Source organism: Mobula hypostoma, chromosome 24, assembly GCF_963921235.1.
Source record: "Mobula hypostoma chromosome 24, sMobHyp1.1, whole genome shotgun sequence".
In the NCBI taxonomy this organism is placed as follows: Eukaryota; Metazoa; Chordata; class Chondrichthyes; order Myliobatiformes; family Myliobatidae; genus Mobula; species Mobula hypostoma.
The window spans coordinates 20,341,005-20,364,963 of NC_086120.1; the positions used below are offsets into that span (position 1 = coordinate 20,341,005).

The window sequence follows — 23,959 nt, forward strand, 5'->3', positions numbered from 1 at the left end:
AGAGGACTGTGAGTGGTGAGAGTTCTCCTTTCTCTTGAGATTAAGAGGCTATTTGCCTGGCACCAGTTCACAGATAACATAGTAATGTAAACCAAGGCCATCTTGGTCTTTTTTTTTTAAAAAGAAGCCATGATGTAAAGGGATGTTAACAGTTTCTTCTTTTAGATGAATGTTGACTATTTATTCAGTATTTTAACTTAACTTATACTTAGGATCTGGATGGCGAGCATGCAAGACGGATGATGCAGAAGTTTGGTGGCTTCGACAGGATGGGAATGGTTGGAGGGGGCATTGGAGGTGGTCCTGGAATGAATATCCCTCCAGCTCTCTTGAATAACCCTAATGTCCCCAGAGATGTTCTCAGTGCACTGCAAGCTGGCAGACTTGGAAGCACCATCTTTATTGTTAATGTGAGTTTAAAATTACTATCAAAATCTTTATCTGCTAAATTATGTTGCAGCAACAGCATTAATGAAATTATTTTTGGAAACATTTGGCATTCTCTTAAACACGTGCATAAGTTGTACTACAATTAGTTGTTTGATATACCAGAGTCACAAGTGCAGAGGTTGACCAGAAAAGAACCCTATTTTCACTTACAATTTTTAAATATGCAGTATGCTAAACATAGTTTGTTTTTAACACGCACTGTGGCTTTTTTAAAAAAAAAATGTTGCTTGTAGTTTGTTTTTTTTGTGTGAAGAGATATTGGGAGCTCTGGTTGCTTAAGTATGTTTGTGACTTCACTTGCGATTAGAGATCACATATCAGATTTAAGCGTATAAGATTATTTTAATTGAGCTAGTTTGGGAAAGGTTGTAATAATTTCCTTTGTGGCAGAGAATGCTGGAAACAGTACTGTCTTTGGTAGCATAATGAATCACTAACAGCAGCTTCAAATAGTTCAATGATCTTTGCACTATCAGTGAGGATGGGAGAGGTTCCAGAGGATTGGAGGGTTGCGGATGTTGTTCCCTTATTCAAGAAAGGGAGTAGGGATGGCCCAGGAAATTATAGGCCAGTGAGTCTTACTTCAGTGGTTGGTAGGTTGATGGAGAAGATCCTGAGAGGCAGGATTTATGAACATTTGGAGAGGTATAATATGATTAGGAATAGTCAGCATGGCTTTGTGAAAGGCAGGTCGTGCCTTATGAGCCTGATTGAATTTTTGAGGATGTGACTAAACACATTGATGAAGGTAGAGCCGTAGATGTATATGGATTTTAGCAAGGCATTTGATAAAAGTACCCCACGCAAGGCTTATTGAGAGAGTAAGGAGGCATGGGATCCAAGGGGACATTGCTTTGTGGTTCTAGAACTGGCTTGCCCACAGAAGACAGAGAGTGGTTGTAGAAGGGTCATATTCTGCATAGAGGCCAGTGACCAGTGGTGTGCCTCAGGGATCTGTTCTGGGATTCCTACTCTGTGATTTTTATAAATGACCTGGATGAGGAAGTGGCGGGATAGGAATGTAAATTGCTGGTGACACAAAGGTTAGGGGTGTTGTGGATAGTGTGGAGGGCTGTCAGCGGTTACAACGGGACATTGATAAGATGCAAAACTGGACTGAGAAGTGGCAGATGGAGTTCAACCCAGGTGGTTCATTTTGGTAGATCAAATATGATGGCAGAATATAGTATTACTGGTAACTCTTGACAGTGTGGAGGATCAAAGGGATCTTGGGGTCCGAGTCCATAGGACGCTCAAAGCTGCTACACAGGTTGACTCTGTGGTTAAGAAGGCATACGGTGCAATGGCTTTCATCAATCGTGCAATTTAGCCGAGAAGTAATATTGCAGCTATATGGGACCCTGGGTCAGACCCCACTTGGAGTATTGTGCTGAGTTCTGGTCGCCTCACTTAAGGAAGGACATGGAAACCATAGAAAGGGTGTAGAGGAGATTTACAAGGATGTTGCCTGGATGCCTTATGAGAATAGGTTGAATGAACTCGGCCTTTTCTCCTTGGAGCAATGGAGGATGAGAGGTGACCTGATAGAGGTGTGCAGGATAATGAGGCATTGATCGTGTGGATAGTCAGGGGCTTTTCCCCAGGGCTGAAATGGCTAGCATGAGAGGGCATAGTTTTCAAGTGCTTGAAGTAGGTAGAGAGGAGATGTCAGGGGTAAGTTTTTTTTATGCAGAGAGTGGTGAGCACATGGAATGGGCTGCCGGTGGCGCTGGTGGAGGTGGAAACGATAGGGTCTTTTAAGAGACTCCTGGATGGATACATGGAGCTTAGAAAAACAGGGTTATGGGTAAAGCCTAGGTAGTTCTAAGGTAGGGACATGTTCTGTACAGCTTTGTGGGCCAAAGGGCCTGTATTGTGCTGTATGTTTTCTATGTTATATTACCATATCTAACAATCTTGCAGTTGGTGTTTAATTTGAGGATTATTGATATAATCTGCTCTTTGTTGGTATAAAATGTGCACCATTGGAGGTAATAGGAATTTGTGATTGGCAGCAGCATCTCCTCCACCATCTCCATTAGCACAAGTGAACCACAAGCCCTCTGCTCTACTCACTTCATAACTGTGAGGCTAAGCACAGCTCCAATGCCACATTTAAGTTTGCTGATGACTTCACTATCATTGGCCGAATCAGTGGTGACAGATCAGCATATAGGAGGGACATTGAAAATCTGGCTCATTAGTGCCACATTGACTGGTTGCACATTGGCCTGATAGGGAAACACCAATGCCCTTGAATGGAAAAGCCTGCAAAAGGTAGTAGATATCCCCCAACCCATCACGGGTAAACCCATTGGCCATTGATAGTAGGAAAAATTATTTTGGCTAAATGCTATCCAAAATTCAAGTACTTTTATTCAGCCTAACCCCCAGAATTAGATTTACAAAGTTTTGGGGTAAACACTGCAACACTTTTAGTGTTGCATTCTAAGTAGATTATACTGAATACTATTCAGTGAAAGCTATTATCTGCCAATAAATCTTTGCATTACTTTTACTCAAGGAAAAATTCTTGCTTTTGACAGTTTTGAAATTGCATCTAGTCATGATTGAAATGTGTGCATGGGTGCATTTTGAGATAACTTCTAATATATCCTAAAACTTTAAATGTTGATTTAAAATTAAATTGCACCACGTACTTCTGAGATAAATTCATAAGATGAGTGTAATCTTAAACCTGTGTACAGTAACAGTAGTTCAAAAATAAATTTAATTTAAGCAACACAGCTGACTATATTCTGAACAATTGGTAGTTGGTAGTATTCTTGATGATATTGGCCACATGAAAATTGTAAATTACCCAATGGAGCATTCTTAATAGTTTGTCATTGGATAGGAAAAGCAAATTGTGTAGAATCCTTACCTTTTTTGAGGCATATGCTAATTTCGTGATTATTTTACAGCTTGATTTCAAAGTTGGGTGGAAGAAGTTGAAAGAAGTCTTTTCCATGGCAGGCAATGTAGTACGGGCTGATATTGTCGAAGACAAAGATGGGAAGAGCCGTGGAATGGGCACAGTAACCTTTGAACGTCCAATTGAATCAGTTCAAGCTCTTTGTATCCTTTATGAAACTATGTCTAGGTTGGTTAGATTTGCAGTAGGGATTTTCAACTCTGCTTGGCCATTTTGTTTCTTGATTTAAAATAACTTTACTGGGATCTTAGTTCATGAAGTCTTAAAATTTTAAACCAATGAACAATTTATTGTTACATCTGAATCTTTTAAGTGATGCATATTTTGTAAATATTTGAGGTTGATGAAACCTGCATAGTCTCAAGACGTGTATATATACTGTTTAAGATTCCTTAATTGTTTTCAGCAATGTTCAATGGACAGCTTTTGTTCGACAGGCCAATGCACATCAAAATGGTTAGTTTGGATGATGGTGTGTGAAATCTGAATGATCAATTTTGCTTTCACAGTATTAATGTTGGACATGATTTTAAGGTTATCTTTGAAGGATTATTTTAAAAACTTAAAGTATTTTAAGTAGTATAATTACAATTAAGGCTGTGAAATTTGGCTTCTTGCTCCTTCTCCCACTCCTCTTCTAACAATGTATTGGATTGAATTTCTTTTGAGAACTTGGTGTGGGATCTTGGTAATCTGTTGACTGGCATGAAGCTTTGCTATGGGGTGTCTCCTGGGTATGTTTTTTCACTGTTATACCGCATAGAAAAGTCAACTGGCACAATTCATCTAAATCATGGGTTCCCAACCTTTTTTTATGCCATGGATCAATACCATTAAGCAGTGCTCCATGGACCCCCAGGTTGGTAATCCCTGATCTAAATTAAGAAACTGTCACTTCCTCAAAGACTTGGCTTACTAAGACCAATAGTTGCAATGGCTCTGAGTTGGCCAGCTTTGCATATGATTATTTGTAACCATATAGTCTTATGTGGAGTAATACGTACAGTACCTCTAAGTCAGAATTTTTCTATATTTTAATTGTTTACAAGCCATCTGCTGTTACAGTCAACTCCAAAGTTTTAATGCTTTTTTTTACAGGATGACAAATCCATGCCCAAGAATAATTTCTATGCTGGAGATCGTGCTCCGCAACTTCCTAGTATGTATTGTTTTTTGACTAAATACTATAAACTTGCATTTCAATGGTCAAGCAAATGCTAACATAAAATGATATTAGTAGTATATACTGGAATTGTAGCTTTAAAAAAATTGCAATTTAGCAATGTTCCTTGCCTAAAGCTAAAAAAAAATCAACTACCCTATTTTTTAAAGTTTCTCCTTTCCTTATTGTTGGCAATTGAATTTGGAAGTGACTTCCATAGACTAATATGCTTTTAAATCTTTGTTTAATCATCTGTAATTGGAACACTTATATTACTGGAAGTTGAAAATGCAAATTTTCTGTCTAACCCCGTCTTTGATTTACTTAAATGTCTATTGCCCCACAGTCTGCTTGTACAAACAGATTTTTAAAAACTTCATTTTCAGTTAAAAACACAAAGTCATTATGCAATGATTTTTTTGATGCTGTAATAGACAAAGTTCCTATTAGGTGCCTGTTGTGTAAGTAATCATAGTGATAATCTTGACTTTGCTATTCTGGTGTGATTGGAGACCAAATTTACTGATAGCTCTGTCATGTTGCCAAGTTTAAAAAAAATTCAAGAGGAATCTTCTTGGGTTTATTGTTCCGATGTCTTGTGTTGTAATACTGGAGATTAGTAGATACTGTAATAGTGCTTAATTAAAGTCTGAATTGAACTATAGTCCTTGCAATGTTAATTCATTCAATGCAATAATTATGACTGAGGGGGGTTGTTAGTAGTGCTATAATACTGTAGCTTGTAATGTGAGGGTCTGGATGTGTTCAAAAATACTTCTTTGCAAATATTGGACATACGACCAATATCAAGGGATCTATGAAAAAAGATTTGAATTATTTAAAAGCTGCAGCCTCCCAAAGTGAAAATTTAGTAAATCAGAGCTTAAAATGAAGATCTCATTGTTGCACTATGAATATTTTATCTTTTTTCACTACAATGGCCCTGTTGCACTTTGGTAATAAATAGCACTTTAAATTAGGGATAAGAAGGAAATTAACAAAATATAGTTCAATTTCCTAATATTTAAATTTGAACACAAGGATAACTGAGTTTAACTTTTTTCTATTATATTACACTTGTGAAATTGGTTAAATGGAATGATTTAGAGAATGATATTAATTGTCATTACAAAAGCTCTTGTACAATTGCAAAATGCATTGGAAATTTAAAGTTCTTAAGTGCCAGTGTTCTCAAGTAATGCAATTAGTAAATTAATGAAAACCAGTTTAGCAAACTAGATGTATTAGGAGTTTAGATTATAACAAGGAATCTGTAAAAGATGTTACACCAAATGAAGATGGACGCATTTATTAAATTTTCTGACAATTGCATATTTACTCTGCTTTTTCAGGCACAGTGTTGCAAAGATTAAGTTGAGGTTTTAGGTAATTCTTGTGAACCGTTGTAAACAATAGAATTTGCATGCTCATTACTATTGTGGAATGTTTTATGGTTGTGCTATCACCCAGGTTATAGTTTTACATTGGTAATGCTTGAATCTGGTGGTAAACTTCCAATAGGTATCATTTCCTGAGTATTTTTTCAGTTTCTGGAAAATATGTTTGTAAACTTAATCTTTTCTTCTCTCTTTTCCCCCCTCCCCCATTAGAGGGACTTGGTGGGGTGGGTATGGGCCTGGGACCTGGTGGCCAGCCTCTTGATGCCAGAGATCTGAACACAGGAATGGGAAATGCTCGACCTAGGGATATGGGCCCTGGAATGGGAGGTAAGAACAGTAATTTTCAAAGCTTGTAGAGATAATTGAATATGGCTGCTTTCTTCCTAAAATATGCTGGCATTGATATTTTGAACCTTTTGGTAGATATGCTCTCTCTTTTCTCCCTCCTCTCTTCTCCCCCCCCCCCCCCCCCCGGCAAGTTTAGTGCAGGCTGACCACCACAAACACAGAATAATCGGGACCTGTACAGTGCAGGATCAGTGATATTTTTTTCCCAGAATCATTGGTGGTTGGTTTAGGATTAAATAAATAAACATCTCTAACCCACTTGATATCACCTCACCCCTGGATAATGAAGGACAAAAGAAATGACAAAAAAGCAAGTGAAATTTATTGAATTACAGTACAGGCAAAATACCCTGTGAGGTATCTGTATTTACTTACATCAGAAGATTGGTTACTGCCACTTCCAAAGTAAAGAGCTTGATTATACAACTAAGCAGAGGGACATGTCTGAAAGTGCGGTTATCGGGACTTGTCGTATTTCATCTCCCCACAGGAAGCATTTACTTTCTTCAATGAAGACATGACTGGGGCTAGATAGCACAGATTTTAAAAATAATTACAGAATAACAAAGGAACGACTTCTTTTAAAGACTGTGCGAGCTGCCCATTCTGCTAATAGCAATGGTTGGAGCGGTGACACGGAAAATTTGAAATTAGGCTGGCGAAAATTGTGTTTGTATCTGTGGTGAACTGGATTCAAAGTGGTTGACCTGTAGTTGTAAATCCACTTGTGAAGTTAAAGCAAAGAATTGGATATGACAAATTAGTAGTTTTTTGGGCATGACTATATATTTAACTATAATGGTAGGCTGGGTGTCTCTTGTGTACAACATCACCATGGCTAGTCTTTGCTTACACCCAAGATTCCCTTTGTGCCGAAGTGTTTCAGATCCAAACTCTCCAGCTAAGTCCTTCAAACACTTCTGAATCTGCACTTCCTTTGCACCATTTGCAAATATGACAGCTTCTTTGTGCATAATATGTTGGAGGAACTCGGCAGCTCAGGTACCATCCATGGAAATCAAACAGTCAACACTTCTGACTGAGGCCCTTCTTCGGGACTGGAAAGAAAGAGGGAAGGTGCCGGAATAAAAAGTTGGAAGGAGTATTAACTAGAAAATGATAGGTGAAGCCAGGTGGGTGGGAAATGTGATGGGCTAGAGTTCCAAACAACAGGAATTCTGCCCATGCTGGAAATTCAAGCAACACACATCAAAGTTGCTGGTGGATGCAGCAGGCCAGGCAGCATCTCTGGGTCTTGGCCTGAAACGTCCACTGTACCTCTTCCTAGAGATGCTGCCTGGCCTGCTGTGTTCACCAGCAACTTTGATGTGTGTTGTTGGGCTAGAGTTCCTCTATTTTTATATTATTTCTTTATATAATTGAGGATAGTAGCTAACCTAAGTCTCCAGCATTGACCCATGTGCAGTAAACATTTTCACGGATCCATTTGTTCAAATGAAAGGTTTCAACCTAAAAGTTGACTGTTTCTCTCCACTGATGCCTGCCAGGTTCCACCTGATGAGTATTTCCTGCTTTTTTTTGTTTCTACAGACGACAGCATTGGCAGTTTAGTCTTGGTTTTTCATTGTCATCTATCTGCTAGTGTAGTACTTTACTCTATCATATCTGATAAATAATGGATTATATATAATTTGGTCAGCCAGCAAGAGTGGCTATAGGTTGTTATTAAGGTATCTGTCAAAAGGTCCATTAAGAAGGGACTGCTTGCCATTAATGTACTCATTGGTATTTAGTTAGGACTGTTGACAAGCATGTATTATGCTGCGTGCTGGGAAAAGTAGTTAAATACATGATATGGTTACATTAACAAAGTTCTATCACGATCAGATCTGTAGGACTTTGAAGAGCATGCCAGGGGTTCTGAATGCTCATCAGACATCTACAAACCCCATTTCCAGAAAAGTGGGGATATTTTCCAAAATGCAATAAAAACAAAAATCTGTGTTATGTTAATTCACGTGAACCTTTATTTAACTGGCAAAAGTACAAAGAAAAGATTTTCAATAGTTTTACTGACCAACTTATTTGTATTTTGTAAATATACACAAATTTAGAATTTGATGGCTGCAACGCACTCAACAAAAGTTGGGACAGAGTTAAAATAAGATTGAAAAGTGCACAGAATATTCAAGTAACACCGGTTTGGAAGACTCCACATTAAGCAGGCTAATTGGTAGCAGGTGAGGTATCATGATTGGGTATAAAAGTAGCGTCCATCAAAGGCTCAGTCTTTGCAAGCGAGGATGGGTCGTGGCTCACCCCTTTGTGCCAAAATTCGTGAGAGAATTTAGGTCTTTCAACATCTACAATATATAATGTGAAAAGATTCAGAGACATCTTAGTGTGCAAAGGGCAAAGTCGGAAACCACTGTTGAATGTGCATGACCTTCAAGCCCTCAGGCGGCACTGCCTAAGAAATGGTCATGCTACTGTGACAATTATAGCCACCTGGGCTCGGGAGTACTTCGGAAAACCATTGTCACTCAACACAGTCCGTCGCTGCATCCAGAAATGCAACTTGAAACTGTATTATGCAAGGAGGAAGCCATGCAGAAACGCCGGCGAGTTCTCTGGGCCCGAGCTCATCTCAGATGGACTGAAAGACCGGAACCGTGTGCTGTGGTCAGATGAGTCCACATTTCAGCTAGTTTTCGGAAGAAATGGGCGTTGAGTTCTCCGTGCCAAAGATGAAAATGACCATCCAGATTGTTATCAGTGAAAGGTGCAAAAGCCAGCATCTGTGATGCTATGGGGGTGTATCAGTGCCCACGGCATGGGTGAGTTGCATATATGTGAAGGTACCATTGACTCTGAGGCGTATATTAGGATTTTAGAGAGACATATGTTGCCATCAAGGTGACGTCTCTTCCCGAGACGTCCATGCTTATTTCAGCAGGACAATGCCAGACCACGTTCTGCACAGGCTACAACAGCGTGGCTTTGTAGACAGAGTGCGTGTGCTTGACTGGCCTGCTGCCAGTCCAGATCTATCTCCTGTTGAAAATGTATGGCGCATCATGAAGGGGAGAATCAGACAACAGAGACCACGGACTGTTGAGCAGCTGAAGTCTTAAATCAAGCAAGAATGGACAAAATTTCCAATTGCAAATCTACTGCAATTAGTATCCTCAGTTGCAAAACGATTAAAAATTGTTATTAAAAGGAAAGGTGATGTAACACAATGGTAAACATGCCTTTGTCCCAACTTTTGTTGAGTGTGTTGCAGCCATCAAATTCTAAATTTGTGTATGTTTACAAAATACAATTAAGTTGGTCAGTAACTATTGAAAATCTTTTCTTTGTACTCTTGTCAGTTAAATAAAGGTTCACGTGAATTAACATACAGATTTTTGTTTTTATTGCATTTTGGAAAATATCCCAACTTTTCTGGAAATGGGGTTTGTAGATCAGTGCATTTTTTTAATTAACAGAAATTCCTATGAGCCTCTGGTGTCTAAATGAAGGAAATATTAAGGCTGTACACTACCCGTCTCAGTGGTTTCCAAGCAGGTTACTTGAATACCAGATTTTGTAGTCCAGCTGTTTTGATAATTACTCTATTTGAAATTGTCTACAGATATAGCCATGAAAATAAACTAAGTTTTATTTTAAAGATGCAAAGTTGTTTTCTAAATGCAACCAAATGTCAAAATTTTGTTCGTATTTTTACATTTTTTACAGGTTTCTGGGGTCAAATTTAATCAACTTTTTGCACAGTCCTTGTTATTCTCTTTAGTGTATACTTTAAAAGGAATAGGTTTTGAAAAATGCATATTATTAATTGGTGATTAGAGTGTTTCTACCTCGACAGGCATGGGAATGGATGGAATGGGTTTTGGAGGAATGAACCGAATGGCAGGAGGGGGTAAGTGTTGGAGAATGCGTTTGTGGGTTTTATACTTCATTACTGGTATTTTGGCTGATACTGCAGATTACCTGGTTTGTGATCTGGAAGTGTGAAAGGGTTGGTTAAGAATTTGTAGAATGAGCATGGAAATTTTTTAGACATTTTGCAGCAGAATTCCTCAAGTCCATTTTAAACAATCGGCAGGACTGATTTTCATTGTTTTGTCAATAGCATCCAATTTAATCCATCTGCCACTGGAGGCAATTTACATGTCAGTTATATACAGATGCAAAAGCCATTTTAAACCAGATACTAACCCATTTAAATTAATCTCACTTTTAACACACTGAATTTTGACATGTGACTAAGGAATAACTATCATCCTTTAGCTTTTTCTTGGCCATGTATTTGAAGTACTCTGGTGGCCTCTGTTGCTGTGTTTCTGTTGTGTTATTACATCTTGCTCTTTGTTCCTATTGGATTGTTGATCAATCATGAGCCCCATTTGTATTTTGTGATAGAGCTGATCTATTAAACTTATAAGCAAATAAATTCCAAGCTGTGGGGATTTGTATCCATTGGAAGTAACTTGGGTGCAATTGTTTTTTGCTTGTAGTTAGTTTAATTTTATGGATTGCCCCTTTACAGCTAAGGCATTGGAAGTGCTAAGGGGGATATTTGGAGTTTTGCAGTTCTCCAAATTTCTAATCTAGTTATAATCCATTGCCTCTGCAGTAATTAAATTCTATTTTCTATCCACAAATCTAATTTTACATTATAATTGGCTTGTATTAGAAAAACTGAGTAAGTTCCAGCATGTTTTTTTTTGCCAGTACGACAATTTTAGGCTGACAGTGCACAATGCCATGGGTGGCCTACTGTTTGCTAAATTATTGTGGCTGTGTAATAATCCAAAATCTTGGATTAAAATTTGGCACTAACTTTCAGGCATGGATGGTCCATATGGTGGTGGCGGAGGTGGGATGGACAGGATGGATAACATGGGGAGATTTGGCCCAGGAATGAACATGGGGAGAATGGGAGGTAAGAATTTTAGTGTATTAATTTGAATTCTGAGCAAAGTAAAGTTCCTTTCTACTCAGCTCTGCTGGGCAGGAAGGATGATGTGCTTTCTAAGAGAGAGAAGAGATGCTGTTTTGCCTTATACCTGTTAATGCTTCAGTGGCACAGCAAATACTTGGCAGCAGGGACCTGTCCATCCTGATTTTGGGGAAGTTTTTTTTCCCCAAAATCCTTTCTGAAGATTTGAAGTTTACCCTTGAGGTTGTAGGAGAGTAAATGCAGGGTATGACAACTGATCACAACTGAAAAATGTTTGATGTAAACAGAATTACCACTAGTTATTTTAACTCATCCTTGGGTTTTGAATGGGGCTTCCAGAAGTAGTATTTATTGTAGAGTGTAGCCTTAACCAATATTCAAATAGGATGATCACTGGAGATTGCCATTAGACTCCTGGCCAGGTGAACATGTATGAGGCTCTGTAATGATGAATAGCTCCATTTTGAGCCCGAGAAATCATGGACAAGTTCGGACTCTTGCCCATAATATAGATTTGAATATTTTGACTAAGCCTCCAATACCCATCTTCATGTAACTTTCTGCCCAGGATCAGGAGGAATGGATGATTACAGAGGAGCTGGTGGAGGAGGAATGGGTGGTGGCATGGGAGGTAAGTTGAAATGGGCTACAAAATATGTAACATTCATAGCAGTTCTGGAATTTGCATACAAACACTTGAGGCTAGAGTTGGCCTGTATGATTGACCTCTATCTTCATTGATACATCTTTATGTAGATGTCTGACAGACACTTTATTCATTTGTAAAACTGCCTCCAGCTAAGAACAAAAGTTAAATGTGGATCTTAGTGAGCCTACATTTCATGCGCAAGTTTCTGAAAGTTATTAAATTGCTATAATAAACAGTATCAGCTGAGCTGCATTGAATATTCTAGCTTTGTTAACTGTATGTTCCTTCTCTCAAAATGAGATGTAGTTTTGGTAGCTTCTGCTACACTTAGTTGTAAAATATGATTTCCAAAACTTTAATACTGGGTGGAGTGCACCACAGCAGAGCGCGCACAGATCTTTTGAGTACTTATTTGGAACCAGGAATTGGATCAGATTTGGGCACCTAGCTGCACTTAATTCAGCAACAATTGAAAGTACTGCTGAGATCTGCCAGTTCTCCTCAGATTATGACTTTTATCTGGCACACATGGAACTTCAGTGCTGAACTAGCAGATTTTCCAGATTATTGGGTGTTAATTCCTCAACACTTCAAATTTCTTTTAACATTTTACATTGTATTATAAATTCTCCAAGTAATTTAGTAGTTTGGGGACCAATGAGGCTTGCAAGGGTGTGAAATGTTACCTGGTGAGTTAGATCCTAAACCATCAGCATTTCAGAATGTTTGGGTAGTAGTTCTAGTTTTACTGTGCTTGGCTACTTTGCGAAGGTCCTAAAATCTGATGCAAACTTGCAAATAAACTAGATTAACTCAGACTAGGATTTTTAACAACTTGTGCATGAGATGAGTTATATGTGTGAAAGGATATTGAGGCTTGAATGTTCATGTAAAATAATTTTGTAAAGTAACATTTGAGTGTAGAAGAATGTATAAGATATAACCTGGTGATTACTGGGTGTGTAAAAGGGAACATTTATAACCGTGTCAGAAGGATAATGATGACCCCAGTATTTTTTACTTGGATAAAATGTTGAATTGAATTAAATTTGTATGTGGTATGCAGATCTCCTGATATGTCATGGTTACCAGAAAGCTCCGGAATTGGAATAAAAACACAGTACTGGAAATGCTGAAGTGGTCAGGCAATGTAATCAGCAGGGTCTTCAACCTGTGATGTTAACTGTCTCCCTACACGCTCCTGACCTGTGCCTTTCCAGGATTTTGTTTGTTTCAGATTTCCAGCATCTGAGGTTCTTTTGATTTCCATCTGAGTTTGGTTATAATTCAAAAATGTGTACCTGTTCATGGCATTTTTTATTTTGCTGCTTATAGACATGTATCAAGGAGGAATGTATGGGCCTGGCAGTGGAGGAGGAATGGGTGGCAGTGGTTTTGACCGAGATTTTGGTAGAAATGAAATGGGAATGTCTCGTGGATATGGTGATTCATTTGGAGGGATGGGTAAGTTTGAGAAGTTGCATCATTTGCAAAACAGTGCTGATATTTTAATATAATTCCATTTTAATATTCATGCAGCATTGTGCTCAATTATGAAAGTCTAACAAAAAATATTGTACCTGAATTTATTTGTAGCGTCCTTTGAGATCTGGGTTTTCGTGGCTCTTGCCATTAAACATTTTTATTCCTTTTCATTTGCATAAATGCAAATTGATGGGAAGGATGATTGGTTCATACTTGAAATAGTACATTATTCTAAATATTCTAAAAATGCACTCATCAACTTTCTCATCAATAATTTCTGCTCTTGAACCCATTCTTTAATTAATGTTTGATTTCTGGAAACTAGTCCCTGAGATTTTAATGAGTTTAGTACTTAAAGTGAGGTTGTCACTTAAACAGTGATGACCATCTTCGTCTGATTTTGTACAAGTCATTTTTAAGATACAAGTTGTGCAGTCTTGTGCTTATTTTGCCTTAAAATATCTAAGCAACTTGTACTTCTGATTTGATTCCCAAATTTAGATGTATTTTATTTGTTTTCTTTGATAAATTTAAACACTGCAATTTGTTTAGCTATGGGAAATACCATGTCGGGTGTATTGCATCCTTTCCTTCAATCCACAAGCTTCCTTGGTGATGCTGGATAGCAGTTGGGAATACCCCCACAATTAGTGTCTCTAATTTGGATGTTCCTGGAATTGCAATACCTTGGATAGGCTTAAATTTCCTGATTCATAAGGATCTAAATTATTTGGACAAAATATAGGTCAAAATAAATTTAAGGTTTCCCCCCAAACTTGGATGTACAGATTTGGAACTGTAAATGGGTTCCTAGAGTAGCTCTTAAACTTTGGGAGAATAGTGTACTTTAATTCTAATTTGCACATAATCTATTTAGCTGGCGGAATGAGCGCTGGTGGTGGAATGGCTGCTGGTACACCAGGCATGGCATCTGGAATGGGTAAGAACATTTGTGAAACATGGTTGATGTTTGAAGATCCAAATTTGATAAGAAGGTTTGTTCATTGTTTTAACCTGATAGTATTGCAGACATCAAGTGATGTTGGAGTATGTGTAGAAAGTTATTATGAGGTACACAGCAGCTTTGAGGCTACAGTTTGAGAAATAAGCTGTTTCATTATTGGACATGTGTGGATGTTCCTCCTGGCTTCTGTTGAGCCAAGGGACATGTTGAGTTTTGCCAAAAGAAACTTCAAATTGAATTAACCTGGACGCTGGTGGATCAGGCTGGTGATTGAAGCTGTATAGGAGTTTTTAATTTGAACTTTGCAGTTGCTGTTTTAGATAGGCGGTTATGCATTTCTACAGTTGGCAAGGTCAACTCAGTGCAGAATTAAAATCTGACCCCATTGCAGCCTGCACTGATTTCATTGATAAAATTTTTTTACCAAGCCCCTATTTAGAGCTCTCAACCAATGCTATGAACCCACTGATCAAGCATTGTGATGCCCTGCTGTGTATCCAACTTTTAAATCTTGTAACACAATCAACCATTAGTTTCTTTAAGATCCAATAGTTTTCAGTCTGAGGGCACACATTTTCCTTGGGCTGAGTCAACTGGAACCCAGTGAGTTATCTGTAACACTTGGCTAATTTGCCCAGGCTCCAAACTGCAGTAATATCCATACATTAGTTAAATTGTTTCTGTTTGGATTTGTCTGCTAGAGGTTTGCAGCAGTTAGTGATCTCATCACACCCTTGTGAAATGATGTAATAATTTAAGTTACGAAATGTATCATTTATAATCTTGCAGAATCAGTGGTGTAGCCCCCATTTCAGTACCTTGGTTTTTGTCATTCTTGTAACTATATCCTGCCACTTGGTGGAGCTTCAGCTTCCAGAAAGTAAAGTTTCCATGCTGATTCACTTAGACAACTTTGCTTCATCCTGACTAAGGCAATAGTGTGTTAAAATTGAGCACGGTTCTCTACAGTGGAATAATTTTATTGAATTTCACTTTGTTAAAATACTTTTCCTTTCTTAGGTATTGGAATGGGTGCAATGAATAAAATGGGTGGAGGTATTGGCATGGAAAACATGGATCGCATGGGACCTGGAATGGATCGTGCTGGTTTGGGAATGGACAGGATTGGATCGAATATGCCTTCTGGGATGACATCAAATATTGATCGCATGGGAGCTGGAATGGATTGGATGGGTCAAAGTACCGATAGAATGGGTGGCGGTATGGATCGCATGGGTACTGGAATGGGTGGAGGTTTTGACAAGTCCACAGATATGGATCGTAATCGTTTCAGTGGGAACTATGGAGGATCCATGGGCAGTGCTACAGGAAATCTTAATTCAAGAAGAATCTGTCAAATATTTGTTCGAAATGTGAGTATTTGATCAATTTGTAAGAATGCTGCAAGTTACATTTTGGTAAGAATTTAGATGGGAAAATTGTAAGCTGCTTTGTGAAAGTAAAGAAAGAAGAAAAACATACATTTCAGTTGGAAGTTTTTTAAAGTTAAGGTCTCAATTTCTAATGCTTTTCTAATTTCTAATAAGTCTGACATCAATTAATTTCAGTCTTTTACTAGAGTTAGTAGTGATGAGTAGTTTCTGTAAAAAAAAGAAGTCATTTCTGTTTGTAATCTTATCCCCTCTTTAAGTGACTCCTTATTGTGTATTTAATTGACCCTGTTAATTTTGCTTCTATGATATTCCAATGCTATGACTGGACCGTGTCCTGTGGATTTCAGCTCTATCTATTCTAACTATTGAATGGTTTTCATCAAAGCTCTGAAGTCTTAAATCAATACTTCGTATATTGGTTTACGTTTGTCTTATACTTGTAATTTCCCCCATATATCTAAACCAGTTCAGAATTAAGGTTACCTGTAATTTCACTAAGCCAATCTTTCTATTTTGAATGGGTGCGAAACAGTCATTTATCTGGCTCAGTGATCAGTAGTTTTCAAGTGCTGACAACCTATGTACTCATGACACATGGCTGTTCACAGAGGCTTTGGAACAAGTATAGTTTACTTAGACTGTTTCCTATCCTACAGTTGATCACCCAATGCCTGCAGTACTACCTGATCTCGAACACCCTTCACTTTCTTCCACTTCTATCTTGCTCTCTGATCTCCGGTCTGAAATACTAGTTAGTTTAGGCCTTCATTTAAACTGCTTAATTCAGAACTGTATCCTTTATTCTGTAGGATCAAGAAAGTCCTCAATACTTCAGAGTTTTCTCCCCTTCAGTCTATAGAATTCTGTCAATCATTGTCCATTCAGTATCACAGTAAGCTTCCCATTATCACAACAGAGTCTTGAATGTCAGTATTTCCTTGTAAAATGGAACCAAGATCATAATACAGTGAACAATTCTGGCAAATATCTGATTTGGGACCTTGTTCTAAAGATTGGTTTTGTAGTTTCATGGTGAAATGAAGGCCAACCTTTAAAATATGTTTGAACTCATTTATTTTTCCACTCATCTATTAATTGTTACTTTATTTTCTTCAGCTCCCATATGACATCACTTGGCAAATGCTGAAAGACAAATTCAGTGAATTTGGTAAGTTTGCAGATTTTTAAGTAAAACTGCAATTTTTGTTTAGAAAATCAGTTAACTGAATCACCTTTAAATCTACTGTCAGCTTGGAATTTTTTTAATGATAGACTTTTGAGATGGTTGAGGTTCAAATAGCCATTTGTTTCCTGTCAACTCCTGGTTTGTTGCCAGATAATAATTTATTTGTCAGAATTAGTTGTGACACCTAATCCCACATGTTTTGATGGTAAGTGTCATGTTGTACATACTTACCTGATTCAGTTGTTTGCACCACTCTAGAATGAGAAACTTTTATCATTGTTTAATGATAAAGTAGTCATGAAACAAGCAAATGTCCTCATTTTTAAATTCCAATAACTCAATGAAAAATCAAAAAGTTAATCATCCTGTTCCTTTTTGCAGGATCTGGTTGTATTTATGATTGCTGCCATAGAAAAGTATATTGTGTGTGTATTTTCTGCACTTGAGTCATCAATTTGCTTGGAAACACCTTCACATTTTGAATTATGTGGCTGGGTTTCTTAAATTTATACAGAAATTTTCTGTGAAGCCTCAAAGTAATCAATATTGTCCCTGTAGTTAAACTTATTCATTGTTTTTTTTTAAAACTAGGATATGTACATTATGCAGACATTAAGATGGAAAATGGCAAGTCCAAGGGCTGTGGTGTGGTTCGTTTTGAGAGTCCAGATTCTGCAGAGCGTGCCTGCAGGATGATGAACGGAATCCGACTTTATGGCAGAGAAATTGATGTTAGACTTGACAGAAATGTCTAAAATCCATTTTTAGTAGAATTTTAAGAACGACCAAACAGTAAAACTGTCCCTTTTTAGTGTTGTTTTTGTTCTATTCTTTAAAACAAAATTGAATGGACAGTTTAACAATGTGCACATTGCATTTTGTTTTTATTTAGTAAAAAAAATACACATTTGCTTCTGTACTAGTGATTCAATAAATGTGATTTGAGGACATTTTTGAGTTTTGTCATTGCATTTTTAGTGCAAGTTAAATATAGGAGTTCGTGTCAAGTACATTGTAGTAGCTAATGAGTGTATATTTTGAACTTCACATTTAAACTTTGCATCTATAGAAGTCTCATTCTGCAATTAGATTTGTACAACACATATAATTCCATTTATGGTGGCTGAAATCTACAGCGTTTGGTATTGATTATAGAACTTGTGGATTTTTGAATAAATTCTGTTCAGCTACATCTTGTACAATGAGTGATATCTATACTTTTATTTTGCTTTAAGATTTGGTAGATGGGGGAGGGTCCTTGTTTTGAGAGATTACTTTGCCCAATTTTCCTCTTGTGGGTGTTTAAAATTAACTCAAGTTCTTCAACACTTCCAACTAATCAAATTGGATGCAGAAAATTGAAACCATTCTTCCACAAATTGCATTGATAAAGTTGTAGGTACGTTGCCATTCCTTCTTTGTTGCTGAGCCAAATCCTGGAATTAAACTCAAAAAGCAATGTAGGATCACATACAAAGTGACTGCAGTGACTCCAAAAGCACTGGCTCACCATTATCTTCTGAACAGGAAGATGGGGAACTTGATTTTTAAAACAAAAGTACTTCACATTTAAATTACAAGGTTAACCTTGCGCTATATACTTGGGTTGAAGCATTAAATGAATACTTCATGGGACTTGAATGAAAATTAAATGGGATAATTTGCTACTTGTGTATGAAATTACTCTAGTATTCTACCTCAAGTACCTCAGGGTAAAATAACATCTTGATCTATTAACATTTAACACCACCACTTATGGCATCAAAATTGAAGTGTGGCCTGAAAGCATATAGTATCAATGGGGTTAATTTTGAAGCATTTTATTGCAAGTTTCCGTAAGACATACTGCAAGAGCAGAATTAGGCCATTTGGCCTTCAAGTCTATTAAATCACTTGAGCATGACTGATTATCCTTATCAAACCCACTCTTCTATCTCCTCCCCATAACCTTGACATCATTACTAATCAAGCACCTATCAACTTCTGCTTTAAATATACCCAATGACTTGTTCTCCATAGCTGACTATGGCAATGGAATTCCATTGATTCACTACTCTGCCTAAAGCTGGGATTCCCAACTTTTATGCCATGGACCCTGGTTGTGCATCCCTGACCTAAAGAAATCCCTCATTCCTCCTAAAGGAATGTCGTTATTCCTAGACTCCCCCACTGTTGGAAACATCCTCTCCATCCTACTTTATCTGGGTGTTACAATGAAAAATCCCACACACCACTCCTCAGATATCGAGAGGGCCTACAGGAGCGAGATAAGCCAACTAGTGGAGTGGTGTCGCAGGAACGACCTTGCACTCAAAGGCAGTAAGACGAAAGAGCTGATTGTGGACTTCAGGAAGGGTAAGACAGAACAGGTTCCAATCCGAAGTGGAGAGGGTGAGCAGATTCAGGTCTTTGGGTGTCAAGATCTCTGAGGACCTAACCTGGTCCCAACATACCAATGCAATTATAAAGAAGGCATGACTACTTCATTCAGAGTTTGAAAAGATTTGGTATGTCAGCAAATGCACTTAAAAACTAATATAGATGTACCATGGAGAGCATTCTGACAGGCCGCATCACTGGTATGGAGGGGCTACTGCACAGGACTGAAAGAAGTTGCAGAGGGTTGTAAATTTAGTGGGCTCCATTTTGGGTACTAGCTTACAAAGTAGCCAGGACATCTTGGAGGAGCGGTGTCTCAGGCAGCATCCAATATTAAGGACCTCTAGTACCCAGGGCATGCGCTTTTCTCATTGTTACCATCAGATAGGTACAGAAGCCTGAAGGCACACACTCAGCGATTAAGGAACAACTTCCTCTCTGCCATCCGATTCCTAAATGGACATTGAACCCATGAACACCACCTTATTTCTATACATTATTTCTATTGCACTATTCTTAATCTATTCAATATATGTGTGCTGTAATTGATTTACTTTATTACTTTTTCCTTCTATATTACATATTGCATTGAACTGCTGCTGCTGAATTAACAAATTTCATGACATGCTGGTGGTGATAAACTTGATTCTGATTCATCATTCTGAGCTCCAGTGAGTACAGGCTCAGAACCATCAGAAGTGCTCATGTAAGTTTCATTCCTGGTATTATTCTCTTAAATCACTTCTAGTTTTGCCCAGAAGCTTGAAACTTGTAACTTCAATGCTGTTAGTTGGATTGTTGTAGAACCTATTATGTTCATGACTCCTGATGAACTAATCTAAAACAGAAAGTAACTCACCAATAATTCAATTTTTTTCTTACTGAGGCATTGCTTCTTTCAGTGACACCTTATTTTAGTTGGTTTGGTTATCTAAGCCCTGTTGGGTACTTGCATGATTTAATCTATTAATATTAAAGAGCTACAATCCTTAACTTAATATTCAGAAGCCCTAATTATGTCCAAAATAAAAACCGAATTTGCCAAAAGCAAACTAAGTTCAATGGATTTAATGCTGTTGGTATCTGCAAATTTCCTGTTCTGATACATAAAGGAATTGCACCTAAGGCTGCCTGGGGGAAAAATGTTCCTTTTCCTGTTTTCTATAGATTTATTGTGCTGTGGAAATCAGCCATCAATCTGTTATGCTTCCCCTTGGTAGAACCTCCATCTTTGCCTTTGGCTCCCTTTGCATCCTGTAGTCATATATTACAGCTAAGCATCAGAATCTGGAAATTCACTACCGATCTCCATTTTTGTTACTGTTAATTGTTCTCACTGAAAGTACAAGGGGTGATTGATAAGTTTGTGGCCCAAGGTAGAAGGAGTCAATTTTAGAAAATCTAGCACAGTTATTTTTCCTACATTTACACACTTAGTCCAGCGGTCATGGAGCATACAGATCCCTTCTTTGTTGAAGTCAGTGTCTTGGACCTCCAGAAAGTGGTCCACAACAGGGGTGACTGATAAGTTCGTGACCTAAAGTACGAGGAGATGAGCAACTTCAAACTTTCTGCATTTTCCCTCACAGTTGAACTGCATGTGCATGTAATAAGAGCTGTATAACTCATCTTCTACTTTAGGCCACAAACTTATCAATCACCCCTGCTGTGGACCAGCTGGAGGTCCAAGACGCTCTCATTAATGCACATGCAGTTCAACTCTTTGAGTGATAATGCAGAAAGTTTGAAGTTAATAACTCATCTCCTTCCATCTTAGGCCACAAACTTATCAATCACCCCTGCTGTTGATCGCTTCTACAAAGAAGCGATTCGTGTGCTCCATGACTGCTGGACAAAGTGTGTATATGAAGGAGGGGACTATGTTGAAAAATAAATGTGCTAGGTTTTCTAAAATTGACTCCTCCTACTTTAAGCCACGAACTTATCAATCACCCTATATATTTTAATGTGCCTATGTCATGTTCCCCTAAAACCAGTTGCTTTGAGCAGATGGGGCTTGTCAGCTGTGGTTGGCAGCTCATCTAGGAGAAGGAAAACTGATCTCAAGCCTCCTCTGTCTTCCAGCTATACCCACTCATGAAGAAGGCTTCAGGTGTAAACTCCAAGGGGGAGAAATCTGGAACTTGAGTCTCTAAGGTAGTCCTATGTTGAGTTTAACACTGACTGGCAACTCCTGTGACGCTACTGGTGCCAATCTGTATTGGTCCCTGCTCTTTGGGTTCATCAGATGCCAGGAGAGGGGGAGCTTGTTACATGGGTAACTGCTTGCTCTCCATATGGTATTGCCCTGGCTTGTGTATCTCAACAGCCAGGATGCAACTTTCATGGTCGACCCTGACTGATGGAGGCCTCATCTCATCATCATCCTAGTGCTAATAACCAATATGTATGCCTACTCCATCCTATTCACTTGTAGACTTGGGACTCAAATGTTTACTTGGATTGACAAAACAACCATTAATGCCTCCAGCACAAATCCTTAGAATAGCTGAATCAAGCTACTTGCAATCTTTAATTTCCTGTTTGACCTTGAGACCTTAAGATATCCTATATCTCTAGCAACAAATTACCCACGATAAAGCAGATGCTAAAATCTCTCTCTAACTTGTTCAATGTTATCTCTTGGATACCCACAGAACATTTCAGATGAGATTTCATTGCTTTATTAATTGTTTTTTTCTCTCTCTCCACAGAAGTTGCTTGACTAGAGAACACCCTGTATCTTGTTTATATGAGAAATAGAAGCACAAGCTTGCCATTCAACATGACCATCCTCCTCTCTTGCCAAGAACTGCAGAAGTGTTTACTACTCTTGGGTGAAAAAAGATGACTTTTCAGTCCTGAAAATGCAGCCCCTTATTTTGATTGTGACCAATTACAAGATAGCTCCATTCTATCAAGCCTCTTAAGATTTTTGTTCTAAGTCTATAGTATCGGCTTAAACTGCTAAATCTTGTTATCCTAGGAATTAATCTTGTTAATCTTCCCTGCTGTGAGTTCTAATTTTGTCTAAACTTCTGTTTGGCTTTTTGTGACCTCCTGAAAGTCCATATATATCAATTGCTTTGTTGTATTAATTTTAAGATATAGCACAGAACAGGCACTTCCAGACCATTGAGCTGCGCTACCCAGCAACCCTAATTACAGGACATTTTATAATGACCAGTTGCCCTACTAACCAGTATGTTTTTGGACTGTGGGAGGAAACTGGAGCACCCAGAGGAAATCCAGGTTGTTGCGGGGAGAAAGCACAAACTCCTTACAAACGGTGCTAGAATTGAACTCTGAGCTCTGATAACCTGAACTGTAATAATGTTGTGCTCTCTGCTACATGACTGTGATGCTAGAATCTATTCTGTTTCTGGCTGTCACTCCAAGAGAACTGTCAAATATAATGTTCCTTTTATAAATCCAGTTTCTGTCCACTTCTTTAATAAAAACATTACTTGATTTTGCTACTACTGATGCCAGCTGATCTTGTATATAGTTCCTTCAACTATTGTTACATTTGCTTTGATGTACACTTAATGGCCACTTTATTAGGTACACCAGTACACCTCGTTTATGCAAGTGTCTAATCGGCAACTCAATACATAAAAGCATGCAGATATGGTCACGAGTTTCAGTTCAGACCAGACATTAGAATGGTTCAGTCTAACAGTGATCATCTTAGTTGCTTGCGATCACAAGACCCTGTTGGACATTGGTAGTGTGGAATGCTGCAATTCCAAATTATTGGTGAATGTGGGGGGGGGGTGCGGGGAATGCGGTGGGAGGAGGGGAGCTGTGTGGCCTCAGTTGCAGTGAGGACTAGACCTTAAGTTGTGTTGCTTGTTTGCAGCCGCCCTGGGGGAGGCATTGAATCGGGTGTCCCACTGGAGTGTTGGAGGCAGTATGGTATGGTTTCCCCCAGTTGTTTGCTCAGCAGAAGACAGGCTTTATTGTGTTCGTGTTACAGAAAGAATGCTGCAACATACATGGGCATGGGTACTTGGACTATGTTTTTTTGTGTAATTCTATTTTACTGTCATTTTATGTGTTATATGCACCTCATGGTGTGCATGTCTGTTGGTATTGCGTTTTGCGTCTTCGCCCCGGAGTAATGCTGTTTCGTTTGGCTGTATTCATGGGTAATCATGTGTGGTTGAATGACAATAAACTTTAAGTTGAAATGAGATCTAAGTGACTTTGACCATGGAAAGATTTAATCTTGGCCCGGGATTTATTTCCTGGATTAAATTGATCTATCATGCTCCTATGGCTGCTGTTATAACTAATAATCAAAAATCTCCCTATTCTAGATTATATAGGGGTACTCGACAGGGATGCCCTCTTAGCCCCTTATTATTTAACTTGACCTTAGAACCCTTTGCTATTGCTCTTAGAGATTCTAATACTGTTCAGGGTATTAAGAGAGGGGACAAAATACACAAGGTTTTGTTATATGCAGATGATCTGTTGAATATTTCAGATCCTAGGAAATCTATTCCTTCTATGTTATCTATATTTTCTGAATTCAGTAGCTTTTCTGGGTATAAATTAAATTTACATAAAAGTGAGTTATTTCCTAATCATCCAAATCATTGAGTACCTTTTAGTATTGCTAAAAATTACGTTACCTATCTTGGTATTAAAATTACTAAAAATTTTAAGGAT

The 23,959-nt window shown here is 38.2% G+C and overlaps 1 protein-coding gene across 3 annotated transcripts in view; it reads left to right on the forward strand.

The window, feature by feature from the left end:
• The window catches only part of LOC134337275 (myelin expression factor 2-like), a 29,950-nt gene extending 11,857 nt beyond the window's left edge, over window positions 1–18,093 (forward strand). Inside the window, exons 6-18 of one of the 3 annotated variants that reach the window (XM_063032143.1) lie at window positions 213–410; window positions 3,375–3,528; window positions 3,792–3,841; window positions 4,484–4,544; window positions 6,158–6,274; window positions 10,128–10,181; window positions 11,112–11,207; window positions 11,794–11,856; window positions 13,210–13,338; window positions 14,237–14,299; window positions 15,344–15,696; window positions 16,834–16,885; window positions 17,495–18,093. In XM_063032143.1, coding sequence (XP_062888213.1) covers window positions 213–410; window positions 3,375–3,528; window positions 3,792–3,841; window positions 4,484–4,544; window positions 6,158–6,274; window positions 10,128–10,181; window positions 11,112–11,207; window positions 11,794–11,856; window positions 13,210–13,338; window positions 14,237–14,299; window positions 15,344–15,696; window positions 16,834–16,885; window positions 17,495–17,658 — 1,554 coding nt within the window. In that variant the 3' untranslated portion in view covers window positions 17,659–18,093. The remainder of the gene's footprint in view (window positions 1–212; window positions 411–3,374; window positions 3,529–3,791; window positions 3,842–4,483; window positions 4,545–6,157; window positions 6,275–10,127; window positions 10,182–11,111; window positions 11,208–11,793; window positions 11,857–13,209; window positions 13,339–14,236; window positions 14,300–15,343; window positions 15,697–16,833; window positions 16,886–17,494) is intronic. The other 2 variants (XM_063032140.1, XM_063032141.1) reach the window with 2 other exon arrangements.
• Window positions 18,094–23,959: the final 5,866 nt, after the last annotated feature.